Below are 25501 nucleotides of genomic sequence, written 5' to 3'. Positions count from 1 at the left end.
CTTCATTTCCTACACGAAATGTTGTTCGTATTTTAGGAATATAAATCATTGATGATCCTTTGTTTAAAGTTATGTAATTTTCAAATTGTGTAAAGGGAAGATATTCTCTTAAAAAATTATTTCCTATTATAATGCCCATTCCTGATTCTATTTGATATATAATGGGTATTACAAATTTTGTTTCTTCTATTTCTATTTTTAATTTTTTTGCTACTGTATCTAGCATAATAATTGATCCATCTCCTATTCGAACCTTTAATCCTTTATCATACTTCTTCCAATAATGATTAGGAAGTATATGCTTACTTGCTAAACACATACTTGCTCATGTATCAACGTAAGCATGTATATGATATGGTTTATGTTCTTTTATTTTTATTTAAATTTTTATATAAATGCTATTTGGATTAGTCTTGTTTTTTATATACATTCTCTCGCTTGTTTCTTTTTTTTTTTTTATTATTCGGAGGTGATAATTAAGGTCAAATTGGATAATGGGATTCAGAGTGTTATTCTCTTAAATATTGCTTTGTAAAGTGCTATGTGCCTAATTATCCCCATCAAATTGCCATAAAAGAGGAAGGAACGAAAGCCAAACATTAGTGGCAGCTTCGAACCAAGGAAATGGCGTCTATGGAAAACGACCGTGATTCCATTGGCGCCTTAACTCTTGTCTGCACTGAACTGAACTCGTTAGGGAATCTTGACGAGATTGTAATTTCTACTGCAGATATCCATAATTGGGACTTGCCTTCCATTGTTACTCACGATGTAGTTAAAATCCGAGTCAATCGCAATAGGTCAGTGATGTAAATTTCATTTTTATTCACATGGTTGGTTGTATTTTTCATATATATATTTTTTATTTTGATTTGTGGGATGTTATTTAAATTAACAGGCTAATTGAAGAATCTTCATATTTTCGGGGGCTTCTGCTGGGAAGATTTTGGTATTTGATTGAATTGTCCACTAGATTTTTAGTATCCGCGAAGCTTCTCCTCTTATTCAGCTGAAACTTTTTGTTTCAGGGAATCTGGACTGGATTGTGTTGCAATACACTGGAATCCGGAGTCGTTTATGAGTATTTTGAGGTTTATATTTGGATGCCATCTGGATGTTACCGTGGATAATTTTGCAACTCTGAATGAGGTGATTTTTGTTCTTTTAAGTTGGTTTGTGGATAGTGTCATGTGACATACGCCGTGGAAGATCATATCTTGCTCCCTTATTTTTCCCATTTGCGTGGTGTTGTGCTTCGGGTTTTTCTTGATGTCGTGGTAATAAATCCGAAGCTTGATTCTATATGTAATATTCAATATTTCACCATTTCTGAGGATTGCAACATCCATGTTCAGATGTAGCTTAAATTTTTACTCATCTTTGACCAGTATGTTTTCTAGCTATACTATAATTGGATCGTTTACAACATTGACAGACTTGCTTAATTGTGTAAATTCTCGCTCTATTACTTAAGTTAATGGTTAATGTTTTTTGATTTCTGATTAGCAAACTGATTTATCACTTTCTCGGGTTGTAGCCTTTAGAAATTAATATTTCATGTTCGCACGTGATTTTTTTAATCAATAATATTAAATCTCTCAGTTGAACATAACTCTCAGTGGCTATGAATTTCCAACCACTTCTACAACCAGCATTTGACTTGGAGTCCCTAGTGATTAGCTTGTGGAAACATTTCAGTTCATGATGGACTGTTATCTTAGATGGAATGTGTCAATTGTCATAATGTTTGACATTGATTCTCTTTTTTGCTCTCAGGCAGCTTTATTTTTTGGGGTTGAAAAACTTCTCTTGAAATGTCGAGTTTGGTTGGATGACGTAACTTCATACAAAGTATTTCAATCGCCACAACTTTGTTTAGATGGTTTGATTCACATCTGGAAGTATGGTTTGGAGCATGGTACCGTTTTGCATTTGGTTTAAATTAATATTTATGTTCTGAATAGCGATGGACCTTATTTTATTTACATTAGTGATATGGGATTAAATCTTATAGATGGAAGTGGAATATCTTGCAGCAAATGATTCTATACTTCAGCTTTGTACGAGCTATCTGGCAAGGAACTTTGTAAGTGTTTTGCGGTTATGCAGCTAGTTTTCTCTGAGTTTAGTGAATCAATGCTTTTGTATTAGAAGGATCATTTTTTTTTGTAACAGATCAACTTTAAACATTTACAGTTATTCCACGCTAGCTAAACTTGTGCCAATGTTTCGCAGTCATTATTGTCAATCCACATTTGATCTTTTGTTTCTACAGATGTGGGCATTGTCATTTAACTCTTTCTCTACTATTCCTCACAAACTACTATACTCTTGTACCAACCATACTGATTTAACTCTAGACAGGTGGGATACTGTTATTGTTTTGAATACTAATATTGTGGAATTTCTGCTTTGGTGTTCATTCTTGAATTTTTTTCACAGTGAGAAACACCTATTAGATGCAATTCTAGTTTGGCTCACCGCAAATACTGCAAAACTAGAGACTTGGAATAACGATGTAGACTCTCACATGGTATGAATAGATTTTTATTTCACTTGTTAATGCAATATGATTTTTAGCTTGACAGGTGTGCTTGTGTGTTTGTGAAGGTAGATAGTGATTTTTAATCTTGTGTTGTGAGATTGTTTTGCTGGATAATGCTTTTTAAATGATGTAATATACAATTCAGTACCTTATTTTACTGGAAATTAATATATCAATACAAGAACAAAACTGTTTCGAATGATGTCAGTTTAAGAACCTTTAACTTTTCAAAAGTAAGAAGAAACAAAACTGAGGTATAGTATGCTTAGTGCAGTATTGGCTTTTAAATCCATGAGCTCCTCTTGAGACGAGTCATTTTTTAATAGGGAATGTCACTGTAGAAGGTTCAAGATTTGGTGAAACAACTAGCAAAATGTCTACTACTGATCTTCGAATTTTAAGAATATTTGATGAGCAACGTTGAACTGAGTTGTGAACATTTGTATTTATCCTTAACAGATACGATTAAATCTTCTACCATTGTGGTTCGTCGCAGGTATGCCTTCTCGTATGCTCCGAAACCTCTTTCATTTATCCAGGCAATGATGAAATGATCTGTGACATTTCCAGCCTATCAGTTCATCACTCATTTCTTGTTGTAGGGAAACGGGCATGCCAATTTTTTTCAATGTTTGCTGATAAAGCAACTGGCACTATTCTTAGCCTTGCCAGACATCCTAATACAAGATTGAAAGAAATATCCAGACAAGGTGACTTGAGCCGCCTTAAAGTTCGTCTGACAGAATTTACACAGGTTTTTTGACATATTGCCTTCTTTTTTTATTTTTAATTTTATTTTATGTATTCAGCATTTTGTTGTCTTGATTTCTTAATTTTTCCCTAAGTTATCAAAATTTGTGTTGGTCTTGGTATTTGTTGGAAATCCATCAATCAACGGTTTTCCAATCTGGTTCCAATCCTGGAGATATTATAGGATTTTTTCCTTTGTATTTTTAAAATAGTAAATGTGGTAAAGTATAGAACCTATTTGAGGGAAGAAAATAATTCTCATTGAATTAATTAAGCGTAGAAGTTACACCTTAATGTTTACAAGGAAATAACAGAATATATAAATATCAAATCCTATCTAATCTTTATTTAAACTTTGAATTAATTTCTTATCCAATTTATTTATATCTTCAACACTCCCCCTCAAGCTTGGTGGTATATGTTTGTCATGCCAAGCTTGGACTTCAATTCTTAAAAGTTTGGTCGATGAAGGGCTTTTGTCAAGGTATCGGCCAGCCGCATGTGAGAGGGAACATAGTGGAGATCAACTATTTTATCCTCAATCTTTTCGGTTATGAAATGTCTGTCTATTTCCACATGCTTGGTTCGGTCATGGTAGGCTGGATTCTTGACAATTTTTAAGGCTGCTTGGTTGTCACACATCAGATCTATTGGATGACTATCTACCATCTTCAGTTCATTGAGCAGCATTTTAAGCCACATGCCTTTACAAATTCCATTGGATAAAGCACGAAATTCAGCTTCTGCACTACTTCGAGCGACAAAGGGTTGTTTCTTGCTATAAGAGTTACCTTAATTTGTTATCTTTTATATTATAATTGCTCTTAGTATAAGAGCCCCTTTTGACTCATTCACAGAAATAAGAGTACCTTTTCTCTTCATATATTTTCCAAGATTGTTCCAATGTTTTTTGTTTTACTTTCCGTTTATTTTTTAAGTGATATAGAGCTGTCAGTATAATCATCATGGTAAGAACTAAGACCATTTTTTTTTATGATAGAAGACTATGATTGTCGATAGGCCAGCATGGTCGCAAAGATCAACTTGCCAAGGAATATCCTTCCTTCTTTTCCTCATATATCCATATAAAAGTTCAAAACGAGATCAATGGTTTACTCATTGTTTTTGACATGCGGGCATCATGAATTATTTTGTGCATGTTGTTCATGTATGTTAAAAATCTCTTTTAAGCCTCTTGATCGTCAGGCAATCAATGAGTATGTTTATTGAAGGATTATATTGCCAAGGGGCCAAAGAGTCAGTCTCAATATTAGTTCCTCTTAAATTGTACTTAATGTGCACAGTCTGCTGCAATTATTAAGTACTTACTTTTACCATGCAATTCTACAGAAAGTGGATCTTTCTGGTTGCCCACAGATTACGCCGGGATTATTCCTGCTTTCCCTTCTTCCTTCAGGCAGTGCAGATTCGATGTTCAGAAAAATCATTGAGAAGTCTCCCATGAATTTTGCAAATGTTGGTTTGGACACTTCTCTGATTTCACATACAAAGGAACTGCTGAGTTTTGAGGCAGTGCAAGAAGTGGACATCTCAAACTGTCCGTCACTTCCTCTTGGATTGGCCATTGAATTTTTTTGCAAGTCATTTCCATCTTTAAGAACATTGAAGGCAGCTAATTGTTCGAACTTCAAGACCCCAAAGTTGTGTCATTTTCTGCGAAAATTCCCTCTACTCACCAGCATAGACCTAACTCTGGACATTAGTCCTGTTATACCTGCCCGAGTATCTATTACATCTTCCTCACAGATTCCAACACCACAAAGATCGAAGCTGTTAGATGGATATGATCATCATTTTGCTGCCTCATTCTCTTTCTTATCCTATCCAGTTCTGGCAAATATAACTGAACTCACTTTGGAAGGTCGAACTGACATGAATGGTAAGTTTCTTTTTCTCCCATCTATCCCAGAGGCATTGTTAAAAATTTACTCGATAAATCTAATAAGTAAACGAAGTACTAAAAAATGGCCATTGAAAGGGTATCTATTTATGGCCTGTATTGGCGAGGATTCTATTACCAAAATCAACGCATAGGGCCCGGATTACCTTATTTGAATCACACGTGGAAATAAAAAAAGTTTATTGACTTGTTTGTAAAAATAGTGTGGTATTTCTAAACGGGTCCTGAGTCCATTCTAACTTACCAGCTTCATATTAATTTTTCTTTGAAAATACTTAGTAACTGTATCCATCATTTCATGCCTATGAAAATAAGAATTATTTATTAAAAATTTATATTCATTTAAGACAATTGGTTTTTGCTTGATTTTGTAGAAGGTGTAAATAGCTTTTACTTGGCAAACCTTTTATTATTGAATTATCATTTTAATGTTTGAGCAGATTCTGATCTCTATAACATCTCAGAAGTCTGTGAATCCTTGAATTTTATTAACATGAGAGGGTGCACATCTGTTACGGACTGTGGTTTGTCAGTGATGATTCTGAAATGCAAAAAACTACACTCTACTGTGGCTTGTGATACTTCTTTTGGCAATAACTCCGCTCTAGCGCTTTGCTCCAGTGTTTCCAGTGAAACACAACAAAGTGAAAAATCCTTTCAGTTGATGGCTTGTAAGCTTCAAACTTTACACATTGGTGGCTGTACTGGTATGTGATGGTTTACATTTCAGTTTATCATCCTAATTGCTTTAACATTCGCCGGATAAGTGAGACTATTGTTTCTCCCTCGCATATTCCATATAGTATGTGGAAAGATATTTTCTGAAAAGTCGTGTCAAAATAAAATCTCTTATTAGATGAATTTGCTATTATTCTTCACCTATGTTTCATGGCATAACATAAATTGTATAACTACACTTGAGGATGCGTTACGCATTACCTGATTAGTTCTAATGTTTAGTTTGATGAGAAGCCAAACTTCATAAGCATAACAATTTAGATGTTAACTGTTTTTATCAACTTTATTAGAAGGAAACTAAAAGCACAGTTAACTTAGAGAGAGACATCCACAATTCATGTTACACGTTGTTGAACTGTAAAAGAGATATTGGTACATGTCAGTGTTCTAAATGGTGGTCGAGGTGGCCCTCGATCGCCCTGCCTTTGTCTAAGGCGGTCTCTGTGGGCGGTTCGAGGCCATTCGGCGGGTGAGGCGGGCAAGCAGGCGGTCGAGGCGGGCAAGCAGGTGGTCGAGGCGGCCAAGGCGGTCAATGATTTTAAAATCCCAGTCAACTATCAATGTCAAATAATTTTAAAAACCAGTCAAAGTGAATCAATTTTAAACATTAGATATAATAAAAACACCTTTCACTCTCTTTTGTATTTATTTTTGGTTTCAAATGTCCCCCACTATTAGCCACCACCTGCCTCAAATCGCCTCCATCCGCCCGCTATCTGCCACCACCTTAATTATCTTGATAGTTTGCATTTATATATTTGTTTGTACTTTGTCTAGATTGTATATTGTATGAAGCTTCTTTAGGCATAAATATTATTTAATTACAAATATTACACAAAATATTATGATTATTTGTAATTACATTGCATGATTATATATAATTGTCTATTAAAAATTGCTAAAAAAATTCAACCGCCGAGACGGTAGGTGGTCATCGACAACCCCGCCACCGCCTCCTGCCATTTACAACATTGGTACATGTGTTTATACTTATACACGAAAGCACGATGTAAATTTCCTTACACTTCTCCTTTATTCAATCTTTTGCCAGGGATAGATGGAATGATTCTATCTGAGCTTATGTCTGGAGCAGGTCATTTAAGAAGTCTCTGCCTCAAGGAAATTCATCTTATCGATGATGCTCTTTACAGGTTTCAGGGATCCTCTTTGCAGATGCTTGATGTTTCAGACACTAAGGTGTGAAGGATGTCGTATAGTTTCATCAAGTCTTTCTCGTAGATGATAATTTTCTTTGGACCATTCATATTATTTTATGGGATTTAGACCATAGTTGTTTAAGGAATTTGGATGAATAATACACTCTGCAGTTGGTCAATTCCTTGATTTGCTTCCACATCTCAAACAGATGCTAAATCTAACAGTCCATCAATTCTCTAAAGCTAAGTAGACTAACTAACTAAAATTCTCTGGAACCGAACTTTATGATCTTACTATCCACTTTTCTAGATAAAACACGAGTTGAACTCAAGAGCATCTCCGTCTAATCTTGAACTTTTTACTTTTACTATTTCAGGTTTCCTGCAAGGCTTTATCTCATGTTATTTGCCGAAATCTTGATCTAAAATTTTTAAAAACAAGAGGTTGCACACAACTTGTGCAAGAGCAAATTGGAACCCAAGGGACAAAATTGTGTATGTCATCATTTACTCCAAAAGAATTGTTCTCAGACCTTGGAAAGTCCTGCCAGTTGGAGGAGATTGAACTTGGATGGGGATTTTCGTTTCTATCACTTGAAACCCTAAAACCAGCAATCAGGGCATTACGAACTATAACCATTGGTTTAGGTGCATCCTTGGGTCTTGAAGGCTTGAAGCTTATACCCATCGCATGTCCATTGCTTGAGATGGTGGTTCTTTATTTTCAGGTAATTGATTGTCTTCCTTTAAACAATTTTATAATTATAGACTCACTATTTGACTAAATAGCAGGATAACCGCAAGCACACGGTATTGATTTTTAATATAGTGATGGAGAAAAATGGTTGTTGTTCCACCTGACTAACTAGCAAGTACTAAATTAAATTATACTTGACCTATGATATTGGAGTGAATAATTTAAATAAAATAAAAGTAACGCAAATTAAAAACTAAACCATTGAAGATCGCAGGGAAAATGTATGTGTAATTGGGGAAATTCTATGCCGATCTCTGGGATAGTGCCCGGAGGGCAATCCAACGGCCCCGGGCCATGACACATCACAATGATGTGATGTGCAAAATGGCCCAGGTCATTGGATCTGCCAGATCGGGCACTACCCATGGGGCGTCTAAGAATTTCCCGTGTGATTGTTGCTAGGATTTCGGTTCACTTATTGTAATGAGTAATATCTTATAGTTCTTTCATTATTTTCGATTGAATTTCCATCTTTTCTGAGGTGACGGTAGTCCTAATTTATTTGATCAAGGTTAGTCCTAAACTTTGAAGGGTCTGTTGCAAAAAATAAAAATAAAATAAAAAAAATTATTGTGTCATTTATACTCGTATAACATAATAAAATCGAATAATTTCATTAACTGGACATATGAACTGAAATTTGTAATAATGAAAAGACAATTAACTATGAAACATTAATCTTCCTGTTTTTTTTTTTAAAAAAAACATTTATATCAGCAAAGTCACTTTCTAGAAACTCATTGATGTAGCGGAAGCATATAATAATAAAAAATATATATATATTTATTGGACAATTCACACAGAATGCCACGAAAATCTCAAAAATAGTAATTAAAAAGTCAATATACTATTATTCGACCTGGAAAACGGCTTTACGGTTTACATCAAAATCATATATAGAGACTCGCATAATCAAGATAAGGAAATATTTTAAAAAATGCAATTAATGTAATTAAAGATACTATCATGGCTAATTAATAATTAAGTTTTTCTAGAAACCCATAGTTACGCCAACTAGAAATAGACCAATATAACCCCCAATTAAGAAAAGGGCAAATTATTTTAAACTCCCCACTACCAAACTTTTTTTTAACTTAACTCTCTACCCACCTTTTCCTTTATTTTCACCCCCTAGTGGTCCCCATATTTGAAATAAAAATTAATTAAAACTTATCCTTTGTACGTGGCTTTGTTATACCTATCGAACCAGTCCTGGCCATGCAAGACTATTAGTTACGCAAGGTTTTCAGCCATACTCCGGATTAAGGGTCCAACAAGCTTCCGTAAGATAAATTGAATTTAAATACCTCTTTGACCATAATGTCGTCGGGTCATACCTGCCGAGTTTTACGAAGTGCTCCTCACACCCCAACCACGCAGTCGCAACAGATGGGTTCTGCACAAGCTCCTTCAACGACACCCAGCACAGCCTTAATTCGTTTTCTACCTTAAGGTGTATGATATATAAATTTAATTATAAAATATGAGCATGAAAGAACGAGAGATTTAGAAAATTTATTCAGACATAATATTATTACATAAATCAACTCCTTTGAAGAGGAGAAGACAACTTGTTTAGCTACTCATAGTAGCCTTGTTCTTGAAATACATAAAAGAAAACTTAATACAATAGAAAGAGAAATATTACAACAATTTATTTGTAAGAAAACTGAAGGGAATGATCGATGTCTTCAGCTTCCTCAAATACCTGTATTTATAGCTGTAGTTCCACTCGTTTCACCGAGAAACTTCAGGGAATCTCACAGCTGTCTTGTATTTCTTTATGTCATATTTGATGACATCTTTTACTAGTGGAGGAGACAGCTGTCTTGTATTTTTTATGCCATTATTGATGACATCTTTTACTAGTGGAGGAATCACATGTCTGCCACTTTCTTTTGGCTTTATTCTCCTCATATGCCTGCTTTATTTGTCGGGGCATCTTTTGCTTTTGAAGTAGGCCCCTGTGAAAACGTATCTTCGGTGGTCCTTGTCCACATTTGCTTGTCTCGGAAAAATTCTTTTGATCCGTTCGGGGTCTAAAGGTTTTTCCAAATTCTGGTTCCTTCTGATTTGGGCATTCTGGGCAGATATTCTCTGACCATCGTCCAATATGAGTCATGTTACAAAATTTTCGGCGAGTTTCTTTACTCCCGGCAGCTTGTTGTTCCACAAAAGATTTCTCTTCTTTCGAAGAGTTCTTCCGCAAATGCTGTAGTTTTTCCTGTCATTGTGTTTAACAGGAACGATCCATTCACAGAATTCTGATAAAATTTGAATGAGAACTTGACTTTGTCCATCTCAGTAAGACAGTCCCAAATACCCCATGCCCTTCTGGTTGAGATCTCATTTTCCCCAAAAATGGACACCAAGGGTATTTCTTCAGTTTTAGGATCATTGATAAATTTATGACTATTTATATCAGGTCTCCTTAGCTTGATGAAATGAAAGGGTTCGTGTGATCCTTTCACTGTTGGTTCTGGAGCTGTACTGAAAAAGTATAACTCAAGCACATCTCCTCTAGACAAATGATCATTATTTGCCCATGTTTCTTGGACTGCTTCCTGGATCCATTTTGGTAACTGTGATATCTCCGGGAAGCTTGGTGACGTTGTATAAACTGAGGCCAAAGCCCCAAATTCATATCAGAGTTTTACATCTTTAGGATTGACATTGTTTTTTAGCCAAACCCTTGGATATATTCCTGCAATATCAACCCTGCAAGTGTTCGGGTTGATTTCACTCCTTGTATTCAATTTCTCCCACCCCCGTTGATAAACCTGAAATGAAGAAATAATAGATGGATTAGTATCAATCTTAGATTTGCCCTTGTCAGTGTTGGGCCTAAGATTGATCTCTTCCTCTTTTACCCCAGAGGCGGAGGGTTGACTTGATGAGTTATTCTCATCAATTGTTGCTTCATCCAGATCATCAAAGGCTGACGATAGATTAGCACTTTTTTCTTGAGTTTTAGATTCCTCAACATCTTGTTTCACAACCGGTGGTTGTATTTCTCGTTCTTGTAAAACCAATGGTTTTAGCATATCTTGTTTATAAGAAACCAGTGGTTTCTCTATAGCCTTTACAATTGGCCCTTGAATAGCAGCCCATAGTTGAGTTTGAGCTTGCATACATCCTGTAATTCGATTAGATACTTTGATCCGATCAGCTTGTTGTAACCTGCCGACCATTTCAGCATTAATGACTAACTGGTTAAACTCGTTTTGAAGCAACCCTAGGTGTTCCCTAAGTTGCCTCTGCATTTTCATTTTCATTATGGAATCCACGTCACTGCCTTCCATCTTTTGTTAAGAAATCTGCAAGAATATTTTTATGAGATTTAATAATAACAATATCAAAAATATAATTTTGACATAATGTTTGCCATCTTAATAACCTAGCTTTCTCAGGTTTAGATTCAATCTTATTTTTTTAGGAAAGCTTTTACCTGGGTGTTATCAACCTTCAGCGTGAATTTTTTAGCAAGTAAAAATAATGGCCATTTTTCGAAAGCCCTTTTACTGCATAAAATTCTTTCTCGTTGATATGCCATCTAATGGCCTCAGATTCTGAAAAAAGACCGCTACAGTATATTCATGGTATTTCTCCATCCGGGGTGATTTTGGTAAGGGCTGATGCCCACCATTCGTCACTGGCATCCGTAAATAACACCAGATCATCTTCATCTACGGGTATAGCCATTTTTGGGAGATTTTTACATATCTTTTAATTGGTTTACCCCTTTAGTATGGTCATCGGTCCATATAAACCTGACATCCTTTTTTAACAAAGGACTGAACACCTTCTGTACATTGCTAGGTTGTTTAAGAGCATCCCTGCAAAATTAACTACTCCAAGAAAACTCTGAAGTTGTTTTACGTATTTGAGTTTATCTGAAAAATTCTTTACCTTTTCCACAATATGGGGTTGTAGAATTATTCCAGTTTCATCAATCTCAATACCAAGGAATTCAATTTTCCTTGTTGCTATGACTTCTTTCTTTTCAGATAAAACCAGTCCTTCTTTACAAATTTTAGAGAAAATCTCTAAGTGTTTAACGTGTTCGTCTATGTTTTTTGATGCTATAAGAATATCATCAATATAAACAAATATAAAGTTGAAAAAATTTTTAAAAAGGTTATCCATTTTTCTTTAAAATATCTGGGGTGCATTAGCCAATCCCATAGGCATAACTTCCCAAATATAGTGTCCTTGTGGAGTAGAGAAGGCTGTGAATTTCTTACTGCCTTCTTTCATTCGAATCTGGTAAAATCCAGACTTACAATCAAATTTTGAGAACACTCTAGCATTTCGTACACAGATAATTAGGTGTTCTCTACTCGGTATGAAGTACCCATCAAACTCCAGGATTTTATTAATACCTTGGTAGTTAATAACTAACCTGGGTTTCCCTCTTTTTATTTCACCATGATTTATGACCAGAAAACCTGGGCTGCTATATAGTGAAACTCCTTCTTTGATTAGACCAAGGTCCAAATGTTCCTTGATAATCATTCTCATATCCCTTTGATCTGTTATGTTCATCGGGATAGGCTTATATCTGACGAATTCATACTCTTTGCATTCTTTTAGAGTAAGACTGGCTTTGAGTTGATTTCTATCCCACCATGCCAAAGGATGCTCGTTGTAACTTTCTTTGAGCCTCTTTTTGACATCTTCAAGGGATACCTTATTTTCTAACTCTATATCTCTGTGATTTAGAGTTACCTTGAGAAGCTCCATATCCTCTATCTCCAAACCTTCTTGGATCTTTCATTTTTGGGTGAAAAAGTTGTCCTTTATCACCACGCTGGCTGCGAAATATTATCGGCAATTGTCGATAAAAAACAATCTTGAGTCTTTGAATGATAATTTTATGATCACAAATTGTAGTGAACAAAAGTCTTCTTGACTTATTGTCTTGTGTGTACTTCTTAAATATTTGTAAGAAGTTATTTCCTAACAGGATATCAACTCCTGTATCATGGAAATAGATTGGTGGTGTCTTTACCTTGTACCAAGGTGTTTGACCTGCTCCTCCCATAAGGATCTCTGCTTGTTTTATTCCTTTGGAAAGAATTAAAATTCTTCGAGAGAAATCTCGTCCAGCAATTTTAGGCAATTCTTCTTCACATTCTTCAGGGAAAACTTCTCTTTTTGCTGTACAAATTCCTGCTCCCGAGTCAATATAAGCTGCAAAGTATTCAGCCTTATATTTTTCATACAACATCCCTATCGGAATGTATATGGAGAAAGGACTTGTTGTCATTTAAAGGGATTACTAAATGGTTCTGCCATTTTTAACAGAGTATGTTGTAACTCAGTAATACGATTAAGACTATTCACCTTTAGTTTTCCTAAGGCTTCAGAAGGTAGAGTATGGTTACTTCTTTCTACTTCTTTAATGCGTTCTAGTAAATCATGTTCATGACTTACTAATTTCAACAGTTGTTTTTTCCTCTGTTTGTAAACAGAGTTTTCGAATCTGATTAAGGGATTGTCCCTTATCCAATTCTCTTGGTTTTTCATCTCGTAGAATTTTTATTGAATCCTCCAAGTCTTTTCTTTTTCCATGAACTCTATTCCTTTTTCAAGGCGTTTCCATGATTTATGGTCCTCCAGAAACTCTAGGCCAAGAATGAGCTGATCCACTTCTTTTCATGGAATTCCACAGATTTGAACTTCCAATTCTCCAATATTTATCACTTATTGGTAAGTTCCTTTTTCTTGTTGTTCCAAATAGTAAATCGAGTTACTAGTGAACTGGTTCCGATGACTTGTAATTTTGAATACTATTTTCACTTCTTTCCATGCTTCTGGAGATCTAAGTTTTCCTATTATAGAAAAGTCATTTTCTTCTGGCGGAATTTCTTGAATAGGAGATTTGTCCCATCTCCTACTTGTCATTCGGTTTCCTTGGAAAGATAACCTTCAGGGTTCTATTTTAAGGTCTCTGTATAGAACCGGTCTGTCTTGAATTTGAATGTCTGTTTCTTGAATTAAAGGAAACTTGATCCTTTCCGGGTATATTGCTTGAGCAACTTTCCCAAAGATCTCTGGAATTTCAATGAACTCATTTCTAATAAATAATTCAGAGTGGTGAGCATTAGAAAGAACATATGAAATTTGATACGTAATAGAATATGACCTATTATCTTCCTTCATTTTTTTTTCCTTGAAGTTTTGATGCAACGTCAAGGCTCGACTAAAATCTCTATCAGCTAAATTGTAGGCTATTTTTGGATAAATAACTCCCACAATTTTTCCTGCACACAAATTTCCCGAGATAGTTCCTAGAACCGCATCTTGTATATTCCCTATTCTTTTATCGCATACTACGATATCTATGGGTGAATCTATTCCTTCTTTAAAAGTAGATTTGATCATAATTTGGATTGCTCCAATATGAATCCATGACATTGTTTTTGCTACTTCTGCTTTTAATTTCTGTAATTCCTCTCGAATTTCTTCAAAAGAAATTAACTGCATCTCTATTTGATTACTGGTTAATTTCATAGGGATCGCCATTTCCCTTCTGGATACCTTATAAATCAAATTATGTCTTCTTTGTCTTAGCCCTAGGTTTCCTAAGACTCTTTCAACTTGTCATGTCGAAAATCTTTGGTACTTCTGTAATGTTGGATTTTCTCTCATAATCCTTTGGACCATATTATGAGATATCGTGGTTTGACTAAAGAATCCAGCCAAACTTTCATGTGTTTCATGCCGAAATACTTCCTCTATATTCTGATTCTGATTCTGATTCTGATTCATCCTCAGAAACTTCTTGACTAAACAATATCTCTTCTTCGTATATGCTTTCATCTGAGGGGATATCCTCAAATTGATATACTTGGACTAGATCTTGAAAGAAGACCGCATCATCCATATCTGGTGTTGCTTCAAAGAGTTTAACTTTTTTTTTTCTCGTTTTCTGCACAATTTGTAGATATATGTCATCTTGCTCCACATGTCCAGCAGTTGCAATTCTTGAAACTTTCACTTGCTCTTGTATGAGTTCTTCTGAAAGTTCTTTTTGATGGTGTTCTTCCCCTACTTTGCGATGAGCCTGTTGTTGGAGATGTTCTTGTAGGTCCACTTTTTCTACCCGATCTATAGGATCTAGCCTTTTGTTTGGACCAAAATGTTCTTGGTTTCCAAGAACTTTTCATTCTTTTATTATAGGGATTATTTCTGAATTTCTTCCTTTTAAATCCCTGTGATCTGTTTCCAATGATCGTTGGAAGATCATTTTCTTTGCAACATAAAGGTGTACGTTTATCTATACCTCTTATTTTCTTGTAGTTCTTCTGTAATGCTGTCATATGACACCATTTTGCCAATTTTCCTTTCAAAAAGGAGGCGCGTCTTGCCAATGTATCAAGATTACCTGGAATGTATTCTTTAATCAGCATTTCTCTCCAGGGACTTGGAATTTTTGCGAAAAATAGCTGAATAGCTACATTTTCCTCGACTCTCGAATTTCATCTGTATTTAGTGAATAACATAATGTATTCATCAACTAAACAGATATCATGTAACTCGAGGCTATACAGAGCTTGAGTATATATTCTATTTTTCTCTGTATCTTGATTATTGAAATAGTCTACCCCTATGAATTGTGCTTTAAATAGGGTGGCCATTCTTCCTCCAATCTCGCTGAGGGATTCTCCTGCTAAGATTGATTCCTTTGTTTCTGGCATAGCCATCTCCCAAGCGATCTTGACAGATCCCATTAGACTCATTTCTAGAAGTTTAATGAATCATTCTTTATTGAGATCTAATGTGTCTGCTGCTATCCTCATCTGATGTCCAATCATCTATGAGATCTTCTCTTTTTTTGAAGTCCAGAACATCAAGGTTTAACATAACCCCATAAGGATGTATCGGGTCTAGAATAGTTTTTCCATAAGGAGTTTGATGTAGTGGTATCTTACTCCTTCTTGATCTGGTTCCTGCTGGATGTGAATTTTCTCCAACATGAAACTCATTATGTGGTTCTTCTGTTTTAACCACATATCTTGGGGGATTTCCTATGGGTTGTTCACCCTCAGGGTAATTCATTTTTAGATTTACTACTTTGAGATTCGCAAAAGAATCTGCAAGATCTTGTAGATCCTCGAGATTTAATCTTTCTAAGGTAGTCATCAGATAGTGTTTTTCTCTGATACTGCTTTTATAAGATTAATCATCATTTCATCATCAGTTAAAGGTTTTTGAACCATTTTGGTTTTACCTTTCTGATGTAACAAAGGTTCGGTACCAAACGAGAGTGGTAACCTTCCTCCTGTATTTCCTTTTCTAGAACCAGAAGTGTGTTCTATATTTATGATTTTAGTTTGAAGATCCTTTAGTGTTCCAAGAATTTCTTCTTGTTTCTTAAGGATTTCTTCAATTTGCCGAGGTATTTCATACAGCTGTTTGCTGTAATATTGTACCGTCTTTTGAATTTGTCTAAGATCTCTGGAGAGTTTAGAGGAATCTGGGGTAATCTCTAAAAATTGAGAGTTAGAAATCATTTTTCTCTATCTCTTCAAAATTGAGAGCATTTATCACAACCTGTTGTAAGTAATCTATTGTGAATAGATTTACTTGTTTATAGGATTTCATATAAATAAAATCCTCTTGATTCAAACATTCGTTTGAAGTCATCTTTTGTAAAAAAATCTTCTCCTCAACAAAGAAAAGTCTGAATTAACGAATAATATTACGTGTGAATATTTAACCTAAGGCTCTAATACCATTTTTACGTATAATTCTTTGTACCATAATTAAGCACAAAATCTTCAGATTTTAGCATAAAGTCTTTAGATTTTAAGCACAAATAAGCATAAATCAAGTACAAGAATTAAACATTTAATTATTCAAGTTTGGTGGTCCTAGGGAGCTATTGCAAAGAATCTTATGGGTAGGGAGCTAGGTTAATGTCAAGTTTGGGTTTTGGGATTTATCACCAATTTGCACTTAAGAAAACAGAAATAAAAGTACTAAAATTTTCAAAAATTTAAAGGCATCCTCCGGTGGAGGGCCCTATGCGGTGGCGCTTATTGCCCCAAGATCGTTATCACTCATGTATTTGATTTTATCTCATGATCACGATCTCAATCCATGGCATGAATTGTTTTTATCATATTATGATTTCTTGTCCCAATATCAATTATAATACATAAAATTGTTCAAAGGTGATCAATCTTCGAAAGCATTGTTATATTATATTATGTATATATATATTGTAATGATCACCTGCACCCTAGAGTGCAGGGTTTTTCGTGTGCGACCACTAAAAAAAACACTAAAACCCGGTACTAGGTTTTAGTGTTCGCACACGAAAAACCCTGCATCCTAGGGTGCATGTGATCAAAATTATATATATATATAAAGGAATTTGCAGCTGCCCAACCATGTTTTTCCACTTGATTCGCGACCACTAAAACCCGGTAGTGAGTTTTAGTGATGCAAAAAAAAAAAACAAAAACCACTAAAACCCACTATCGGGTTTTAGTGGTCGCGGATCAAGTGGGGGAACATGGTTGGACAGCTGAAAATTTCTCTATATATATATTATATATATATATTAACTCAACCCCAAAAGTTAGTTCAATGGGGGAGGGTTGTCCTTGTCTAAGAAGATCCCAGAAACTCTATCCAACCGATATAGGACATATTTAAACCGCATGTGCTAAAAATTTCAGGAATTCAATCAAATAAAAATTAAATCATAGGTTCAAAACAAAAGATACCTTAATCTTGATAAAATAAATTTAGTTCATAATACAATCAATTGAAAAAGTACACATGTTTTATCGGTTGCACCTATCCACAATAAAAGCCAATAATTGGGTATCAAACAAACTATTAAAAATCTTTGAACTATCACTCCATTTGAATCAAAGAAATATATTAAAAATACGGACTTATCAGTAATATGTGTGGTCTTGATATCATGTTTGTGAAGGTTATCTCATTATCTTGTATAAGTTGTCAGGTATCTTAACTGAGCGTGATAACGAGCTTAGAAGTTGAGTTCGACTTCAAATGTCTTATTTTGCATCTCAAGTGACAGTTTACTTGCAAAAGAATTTATAAAATGATTTGATAGGGTGGAAAGGGTTTTGTAGCAGCTATATGTAGTCGAAACTCTCTTATAATTCTTCTCTTTCTGAGAGCCGAAAACATCTTTTAGTAAATTGGTTATCAGTTGAAATCATTGCATAACTTATGTTTTTTTGTGATGCTGCAAATTCTCTTATAATTCTTCTTTGCCTGAGGCTGAGAGCCAAAAACATCTTAGTAAAGTGGCCATCAGTGGAAATCGTTACGTGACTCTTATCTTTCTGTAATGTTGCAATATTTGGGTTCTGTTATAATGCCAATGTATTTTTGTGCATACCAAGTAGTCCATAGACATGCTTTCCAATTTCTTTCTTCGTTATAACTGCTGCAAGCCAGTAATTTCCATTAAATATATTCTTACTTTTTGTTCATAGGTGATATCAGATTCTGCATTAACTAAACTTGTAAAAACACTTCCACACTTGCGATCCTTGGCTTTGTGCTATTGTTTTGGAGGCATATCTTCATTCAGCTTTAGATTCAAGATGCCAAATTTGATGAAGTTGAAACTTCAAAGAGTAACACCATGGATGACCAATGAAGATTTGATGATTATGGCCAAGAGTTGTACGAATTTAAATACTCTTTCATTGACAGGATGCACATTGCTTAATTCAGGTGAATGTCTTTTCCCAAAAAAATCTTAATAAGCATGGATTAACTCAATGTTTGTACATGCCAAGCTATCTTGAGTCTTTTTAAATCTACTCTGTTTTGAATTCCTTTGTACCGGTGTGTGTTTAGTTGTTATCGTGTGAGAGGTGGCTCAGAAGCAAAAAGTTTATTCACTACCTCATAATATGATGAATGCTTGTTCCTTGCTTTGACATATCTTTCCCAGAATCACAAAATATCATTTCAAGAAGTTGGCATGGGTTAACATCTCTACATCTCGAGGTTTGTTGCCATCGTTTCTTTGCGTTCCTTCCATTACTATTTGTAGGAATATATCTTTGTAGTTCTTTTGCATAATTGGCTGCTTTATTTATTTTCACATCGTTGGCACATTGTCGGTTGCTTTCAGGAATGTGGAGAAATTACAGCCAGTGGTATCAGATCCCTTTTCAACTGTTGTGCTCTTGAAGATCTTGTGCTACGTCACAATGTGAGCACTGCCAATCCTTTCTTTTGCATTTAGTTGGTTAGGTTTTTTCTGAAATTATCTCTTGATCAACATTGTTTTATTTCAATGTAGTCACGGGAATATCTTACTTTCTGAAATCGAAATTTAATATCTGTCTATTGATAAATGCCAAGTTAATATTTCAACTTTTGTTGGGATTCCACCGATATCGCAAAACAATTATGCATTTTTAGTCCCTATTTGCGTGTGAAATCTAATTAGGCATCGTGCCACATTTAATTGTTGATTTCTCTTCTATGACAAACTATTCACTATTTCGCATTTAGATTTGAGCACAACTACAAAAGACTGGGAAGAAACCATTGTCAAAGATGAGATTGTTCGTTTTGCAACGATATTAAGGTCTCTGGAGATTTATTCTTAGACAAGTCACTGAGTAACTAGTGCTTGATTCAAATTAAAAATTAGCCATTAAAAAAGTACCCACGGTCCGTGTATTGTGTTACATCTTTTTAGCATGGAGCTCATCGTTCACATTAGGCATGATGTCTTTGTATCCAAAATTTAATTTACAGTCAATTGCTATATCCTTCAATTTCAGCTTCACAAGCTCATTTGCTCCGTTTAAACAATCTTTGATGTTTATTGCAGGGCCCCGGACTTCCCAAAAACTTCATAATTAATACTGCATCCCAGGTACGTGTAGCTAACTTGGTGATTGTTCATTACTAAATATTGAACAGTCACAATTGTGCCTCAATTGTGACTGCAGTTGCCGATGCTTCGTAAAATATCTCTGGACATATGCGATGCCATTGATGGCGATTATGACCTTCCAAGTGTAAGTTGGAGCGGATCATCAATTTATTATATCCCCACCCCAACCCATCTTCCCACTCATATTCAAACACTTAACACATTTTGCAAGCTATATATGTCTTACATGTGTATGCTTCAGTTTCACGACAGATATTTCCTCGCTATTGTTAAAATTGCAAGATGCAAGCTTCAAAAATGCACTTTAGATCTTCACAACATGGATGGTCGAAGAACTCCCGTGCATAAGGAGACATTAGTCCTCGTGTGGAGCAGCGAAACACTTACGAGAACTGTGGTGAAGGAAAGATTATAGTGCTCAAACAAGAAACAAAAGACCACATGGCACACAACAACATATATAGGTAGTATTTGCAGTAGTTTATTTTTAAGTGCTTCCTAGCTTCTATATACAATTTCCAAACATTTCTTTATGTAGAAGCTTGGAAACACTTAAATTAAGCTCTTGGAAACACTATGATGGTATAATATTGGAAATTCTGTTTATTTGAACCAATTTGCTTGTGTGCGATGTGGAGATTAAGCGATGCACTTTGGGGATTGAATTTGAAGTTCTTGACATATTCAAACCACTATGTTTTTTACATGCTAATCAAGCATATAATGAATTATATCATTTTAATTCTGTTAATTGGCCCTCTTAATTTAGTTCAATTTCGGGAAAAGTCATCTCATTGATCAATACAAAGCCATCTAAAAATTTGAAATAATCTAATTTGGATACAGTGGGTAATCATTTTTTTTTCCTTTTTAAAGGTGGAAGAATGTCTGAAAGTGTGGAGTGAACTCCGAGAAGTTTGAACAAAATGGAATTCGGTAGAAGCAAAAAGGATGTAGTGAACTCAACAAACTCTTGCAAACGAACAACAATTTCAATAGTTTTATTTACAATCAATTTGAAATTCTTAGTTTAGTTTTTTATTCGATCTTTTAGCATTTTAGAATTTTAGGTCGTTACATTCCTGATTCCGAAATATTTTATTAGATTTATTATTTTTATATTCTTATAGTTTAATGTAAATATAAATAATGACAGAAGTTTATTCCCAAAATTTGAAATGTCATTTCTTTGGTTTTGAGGAGTTTATTAGCTTAGGATATTAGAACCAACATCAAATTAGGAACTCGTTATCATTTGATTAAAGAAGTTTGATTTTTATTGTATTTCAACCAATTGCTTCTTTTAGCACCTCGCTGTCACGGACTTAGTCTTTTTAAGATCATGTGCGGCATTTGGTCCTTGACTTCGCCCCTTGCGAGTACTAGCAAAGCAGCCTTTGTAGCTCAAGTGTGTGTGCACGTGTTAAGTAATAACACAAGAGAGCTTTGAGAATGCTTTTGTATTGCTTCCAAGTTGGTAAGTTACAAATGATGGATCCACACTTTTATAGTAGTGGCTTCCTACAATGAATGGTCAAGATCGTTTTGATCCGATAGTGGAGATTAACTCTCCAGAAGTTTCTAGCTCCTTCACAATTCTATATGTTTCCTTCTACATTATTCTATACAAATATATATACAAGTGAATTCTAGAGAGTTTTACACAAGTCTATGACATGAATAATGTAGACACTTCTAGAATTTATACAACCTCTACCATGCACCATGCTTTAGAGTCTTCCGGAATGCGCATGAAGGTGCCGTTTGTGACATCACGTCCACATTTAAAAAATTGTGCAAAAAAAAAAAATTGGCACGTCCGGTGAGACCCGAAATCTTCCATCAAAACGAAAGGACCAGTCTGAGAAGAAGAGAGAAGAAATCCCATTGACCTTGGAAGAAGAATTGGACGATGAGTTCGTTGCACCCAGGTTTCTGTTCATGATATGATAGAATTTGAAGGCCAACACCATGGCCATAGAGGTTTCAAGGAAACTCAAGAACCCACAGAACACTCACTTGAATGCTAGAGGAAATAATGCATTTGATATGGAAGAATGTTCAAAACTCATGGCAGAAGGTATCTTATGTGAAAGCATCAGTAAGCCAAGCAACCAAGTCAATGAATGTAAATACGAGGGAAGAATTTTTCCACAAAAGTCATTTATATGTTTGGGATAATGTCAGTTAAAACCCAATGCCTCATTTGCATCGGTTATACAAATGCCACTTGATGATGCCCGAGAACAATCGGGTAGTCGAGGTGGGCGATTGTTCGGGTGAATGATAGAAGGGCTTTGACAGGTGCAAGAAAAGCGATTGGATAATAAGTGTTTTGCTTTCCGAGCTCTGCACACACTTCAAACAACAACGCGTTAGTGGGATGCCAGAAGATTTTTTCGCGTGACCACTCCGACGCTCAAGTCAGAAAAAGGTTGTGTATCGGAAAATCAAAAAAATGTAGAGAGTAATTGATTTTTTGAGATTGAAAAGGGAATACCCCTGTTATACCTGAGTAGGTAGTATTTATAGGTTTGGGTGGTTATCCCTCCTCCGGGATTCTCGTATCACGACCATGATATGGGCGAGTGGGCCAAATTTTCTGATCATGCTCGAACCAAGAAGTTATCGGGGGGCGTGTCCCCGAAATGCGGGTGGGAGGGATCTACATCCTCTTTTTTGACTTGGTCTTCTCCCTTGGATAGTATGAGCTTGGGTTACCATACTTCCCTTCTCCTACTATCTCTTCTCGGCCTCTCTCCACCCGGGCCAAGACTCTGAAGATTCCTTCCCGCGATTATCTATATTCACCCTCTGCTCTCCTTTATCCGAGAGGTTATGCACTGGCTCCAAATTCTAGGATACCCTTGATATCCTTTGATATCACCACTAATCCAATGAATTGGCCATGTTTTATGATGAAGGAGTTGGAGGGGATTTTCCATGAAGTAATGCTGGTTTAATTCAGGAGTTCAGGCTCGGGGAATAATCCATACCCTATAGGCTACAAAGTTCCATATTTCAATTTATTTTTTAGATGAAAACGGGATATCAAGTTTTGAACACAACCAGATTCACAATAAAATGTGGAGAGATGGATAATCCGAAGAACTTTGAAAATTTGAAACTCAGGTTATTTCCTAATTCACTGATTGCCATAACATTTTCATGGTATGCCTCGTTGCCTAGAAAATCTATTTTAATATGGAAAAACATGGAAAGAAAATTCCATACACAATTCTATAAAACAGAACCAGAATTCTGTTGAAACGCCTACTACTAATAAAATGCGGAAAAACTTTTTTTTTTTAAAATAATACTATACATATACGCCCATACATATATGTATATAAAAATAACATATATTTCTTAAATAACCTGAAAAATATTAAATAAATAAATAAATCCTTAAAAATGTTTCATGCATCAATTTAAAATGATAAACAATGCTGCTGAAAAATCTCATATGCGAAATAATAATAAAATAAAACATGTTTCAAAATTCCATCATAATAGACTAAATAACTGCGACGGTCATGGGGTCCACTGCTCCGTGAGCTCATACGTCCTCACCACCGGTAGGAGCTACATAAATGTCATCATGCTCACCTGCACCATATAAGCGTAGTGAGCCTAGGGGCTCAACATGTCTAATCCTTTATAACAAGGTTAAAAATAATGCATCACGTAGATACTAATACATATACATGTACATGAGCATGCATGAAAACATTTTTCATAACATAAATGCTGAATCATAAATCACAAACATAACATAAATTTCTTCATCATACATAACATAATTGAGCATGTCATAAACGTAAAAACTGAGTATGGTCATATCCATGAATGTGACTAATAACTGTGCCGACTGATCAGTCTAAAGAACCATCGTACGTGGCGGTGGATAAATCCACCTCTATGCTGGTAGTAAACTACCTCTGTGCCAGTGGTAAAACCACTTTTATGCCGGTAGTAGAACTATCTCTGTGTCAGTGGTAAAACCACTTCTATGCTGTCACATCACTTCAATTTCCATAAAAATATTTTTCATGCTCAATTCTTAATCATAAACACATCATAAAATATTTCATGTATGCATGCACTTAAAATATGTCCGTAATATATATTTAATTAATTTTAATAATAAATATACTTTTACTTAAAATAGACTTCATGCATAAAAATAATTAAATATATATTCCGGACTTAGTTTATTTTCATGGGTTGGTCCAGACTGCTGATCACTCACTCTAAGCCCATTAAACTTAAATAAAATCCAATAATTATATTTTAGCCCAAATAACTTAATTAAACTTAACTTGACCTAAATAAAATATTTAAGCCCAATTACTTAACTTAAGCCCAATAAAACTCTAGACTGGCCCAAAATCCACTGACTTGCCCAAAAATTCTCATGGACTCCCAAGCCCATAAAAATCATTGTGCTAACTTAAATAAATTATTTAAGGCCCAAATAAAATTATTTGGAGGTCCAAATAATTTTATTTCTATTTAATTTGCCCAAAAACCAATTAAAATATTAAACATTTAAAAATTTAAAATACCCGAGCCCGGCCCACCTAAACAGACCCCGACCCTACTGACCCGATCCATGACAACCCAGACCCGACCCGGACCACCCAGCCCAAGCCCAGCCCGAAATAAAACCCAGAAGTTCAAAACTTAACCCAAGCATATTTCTGCACAGAACCAACTCCGTGCAGCTGTACTAATTTCTTTCTTTCTCTCTGATCAGACAATATTTGACCATGAAACCACTTCTAGCACTTAGCTAACATCAAGACGTTTCCATCAAGCTAAAAATCAGCCCAAACGGTGGTTCGAGGAAGGAGAACGAAGCCCTGCAACAGGCTGTTCTCCCAGCTCGCGTCCAGCCCTGAGCGGCTGCCGTAAATCCGATCGTTTTCCCTACTCCGGCCATATTTTTCCGTGAAACCACTTATCAATCCTAGCCAACATCTATGGGGTTCAAACCCTTCAGACCTCATCCAAAACCATTGCCTGAGGAGTGAGAACGAAGCTCTGCAACAGACGCCTTCCTCCTCCTCGCGCGCAGACTGAGCAGTCGCCAAACTTTCGTTCGTGCGGCTTCCTCCGACAACCAAAGACCGTGAAACCACTTCCAAAACTTAGAAAACATCTAGGAGGTTCTAACCCAACAAGATTTACCCCAAGTCGTGGTCTGAGGAAGGAGGACGAAGCTCTCTGCCCCGAAACCCTAATCTGCGATGCTGGGCAGAAAACTCCATCTTCGATTTTAGCCTACCCCAGCTTCAAATCCCGACTTAGCTCTACCCTAGGGACCCTTACTCACCCTCTGAACCATGGACCATCAGTTGGTTCGAACCCATACCATAAAAACGTGATGAACATGCATCAAACAAGAGCAAACTCATGAATCAAAGGAAAAACCATTAAATTCTTGCATGAACTCATAAAAATCAGTGTCAAACTCATACATTCTTATAAAAACGTGAGTAGTAGCTTATATGGTGGTAAAGGAAAGGAATTAAACATGCCTTTTTAATTGATTGACGAAAGTGGATGCGTATACGGGTCCCCGGGACGACGAACGAACCAAAATCTTCAAAACTAGAACTTGATCGGCTATGGGGGATGAGTTTTCTGCTAAGAGGCGTGAAAAGGGGTTGAAGAAAAGGGTGGAGGCGTCTGATGGGGTTTGGAATAGATTAGG

General features: G+C 35.6%; 1 protein-coding gene across 5 annotated transcripts; it reads left to right on the top strand.

Moving 5' to 3' along the window:
* Positions 1-569: 569 nt before the first annotated feature.
* LOC140891204 (BTB/POZ domain-containing protein FBL11) lies at positions 570-20742 on the top strand. 5 transcript variants are annotated; one of them, XM_073299571.1, is made up of 20 exons: positions 570-800; positions 899-949; positions 1029-1149; positions 1777-1918; positions 2037-2086; positions 2276-2364; positions 2443-2533; positions 3005-3041; positions 3148-3299; positions 4646-5195; positions 5657-5923; positions 7006-7151; positions 7489-7839; positions 18356-18599; positions 18823-18878; positions 19006-19086; positions 19717-19761; positions 19838-19906; positions 20024-20246; positions 20659-20742. In XM_073299571.1, exons 1-19 carry the CDS (start codon positions 625-627, stop codon positions 20195-20197), a joined length of 2892 nt encoding a protein of 963 aa, XP_073155672.1. In that variant the 5' UTR covers positions 570-624; the 3' UTR covers positions 20198-20246; positions 20659-20742. The 5 variants fall into 5 exon arrangements, with proteins under 5 accessions (XP_073155672.1, XP_073155671.1, XP_073155674.1 ...); XM_073299570.1 differs by lacking the exon at positions 20659-20742 and having other exon boundaries at positions 20024-20489; XM_073299574.1 differs by lacking the exons at positions 570-800; positions 899-949; positions 20659-20742 and having other exon boundaries at positions 1034-1149; positions 2015-2086; positions 20024-20489.
* Positions 20743-25501: the final 4759 nt, after the last annotated feature.

This window comes from Henckelia pumila, chromosome 3 (genome assembly GCF_033568475.1).
Source record: "Henckelia pumila isolate YLH828 chromosome 3, ASM3356847v2, whole genome shotgun sequence".
Lineage (NCBI taxonomy): Eukaryota > Viridiplantae > Streptophyta > Magnoliopsida > Lamiales > Gesneriaceae > Henckelia > Henckelia pumila.
The sequence above is the reverse complement of the archived record's forward strand: the minus strand, read 5'-3'. Positions and strand labels throughout refer to the sequence as shown.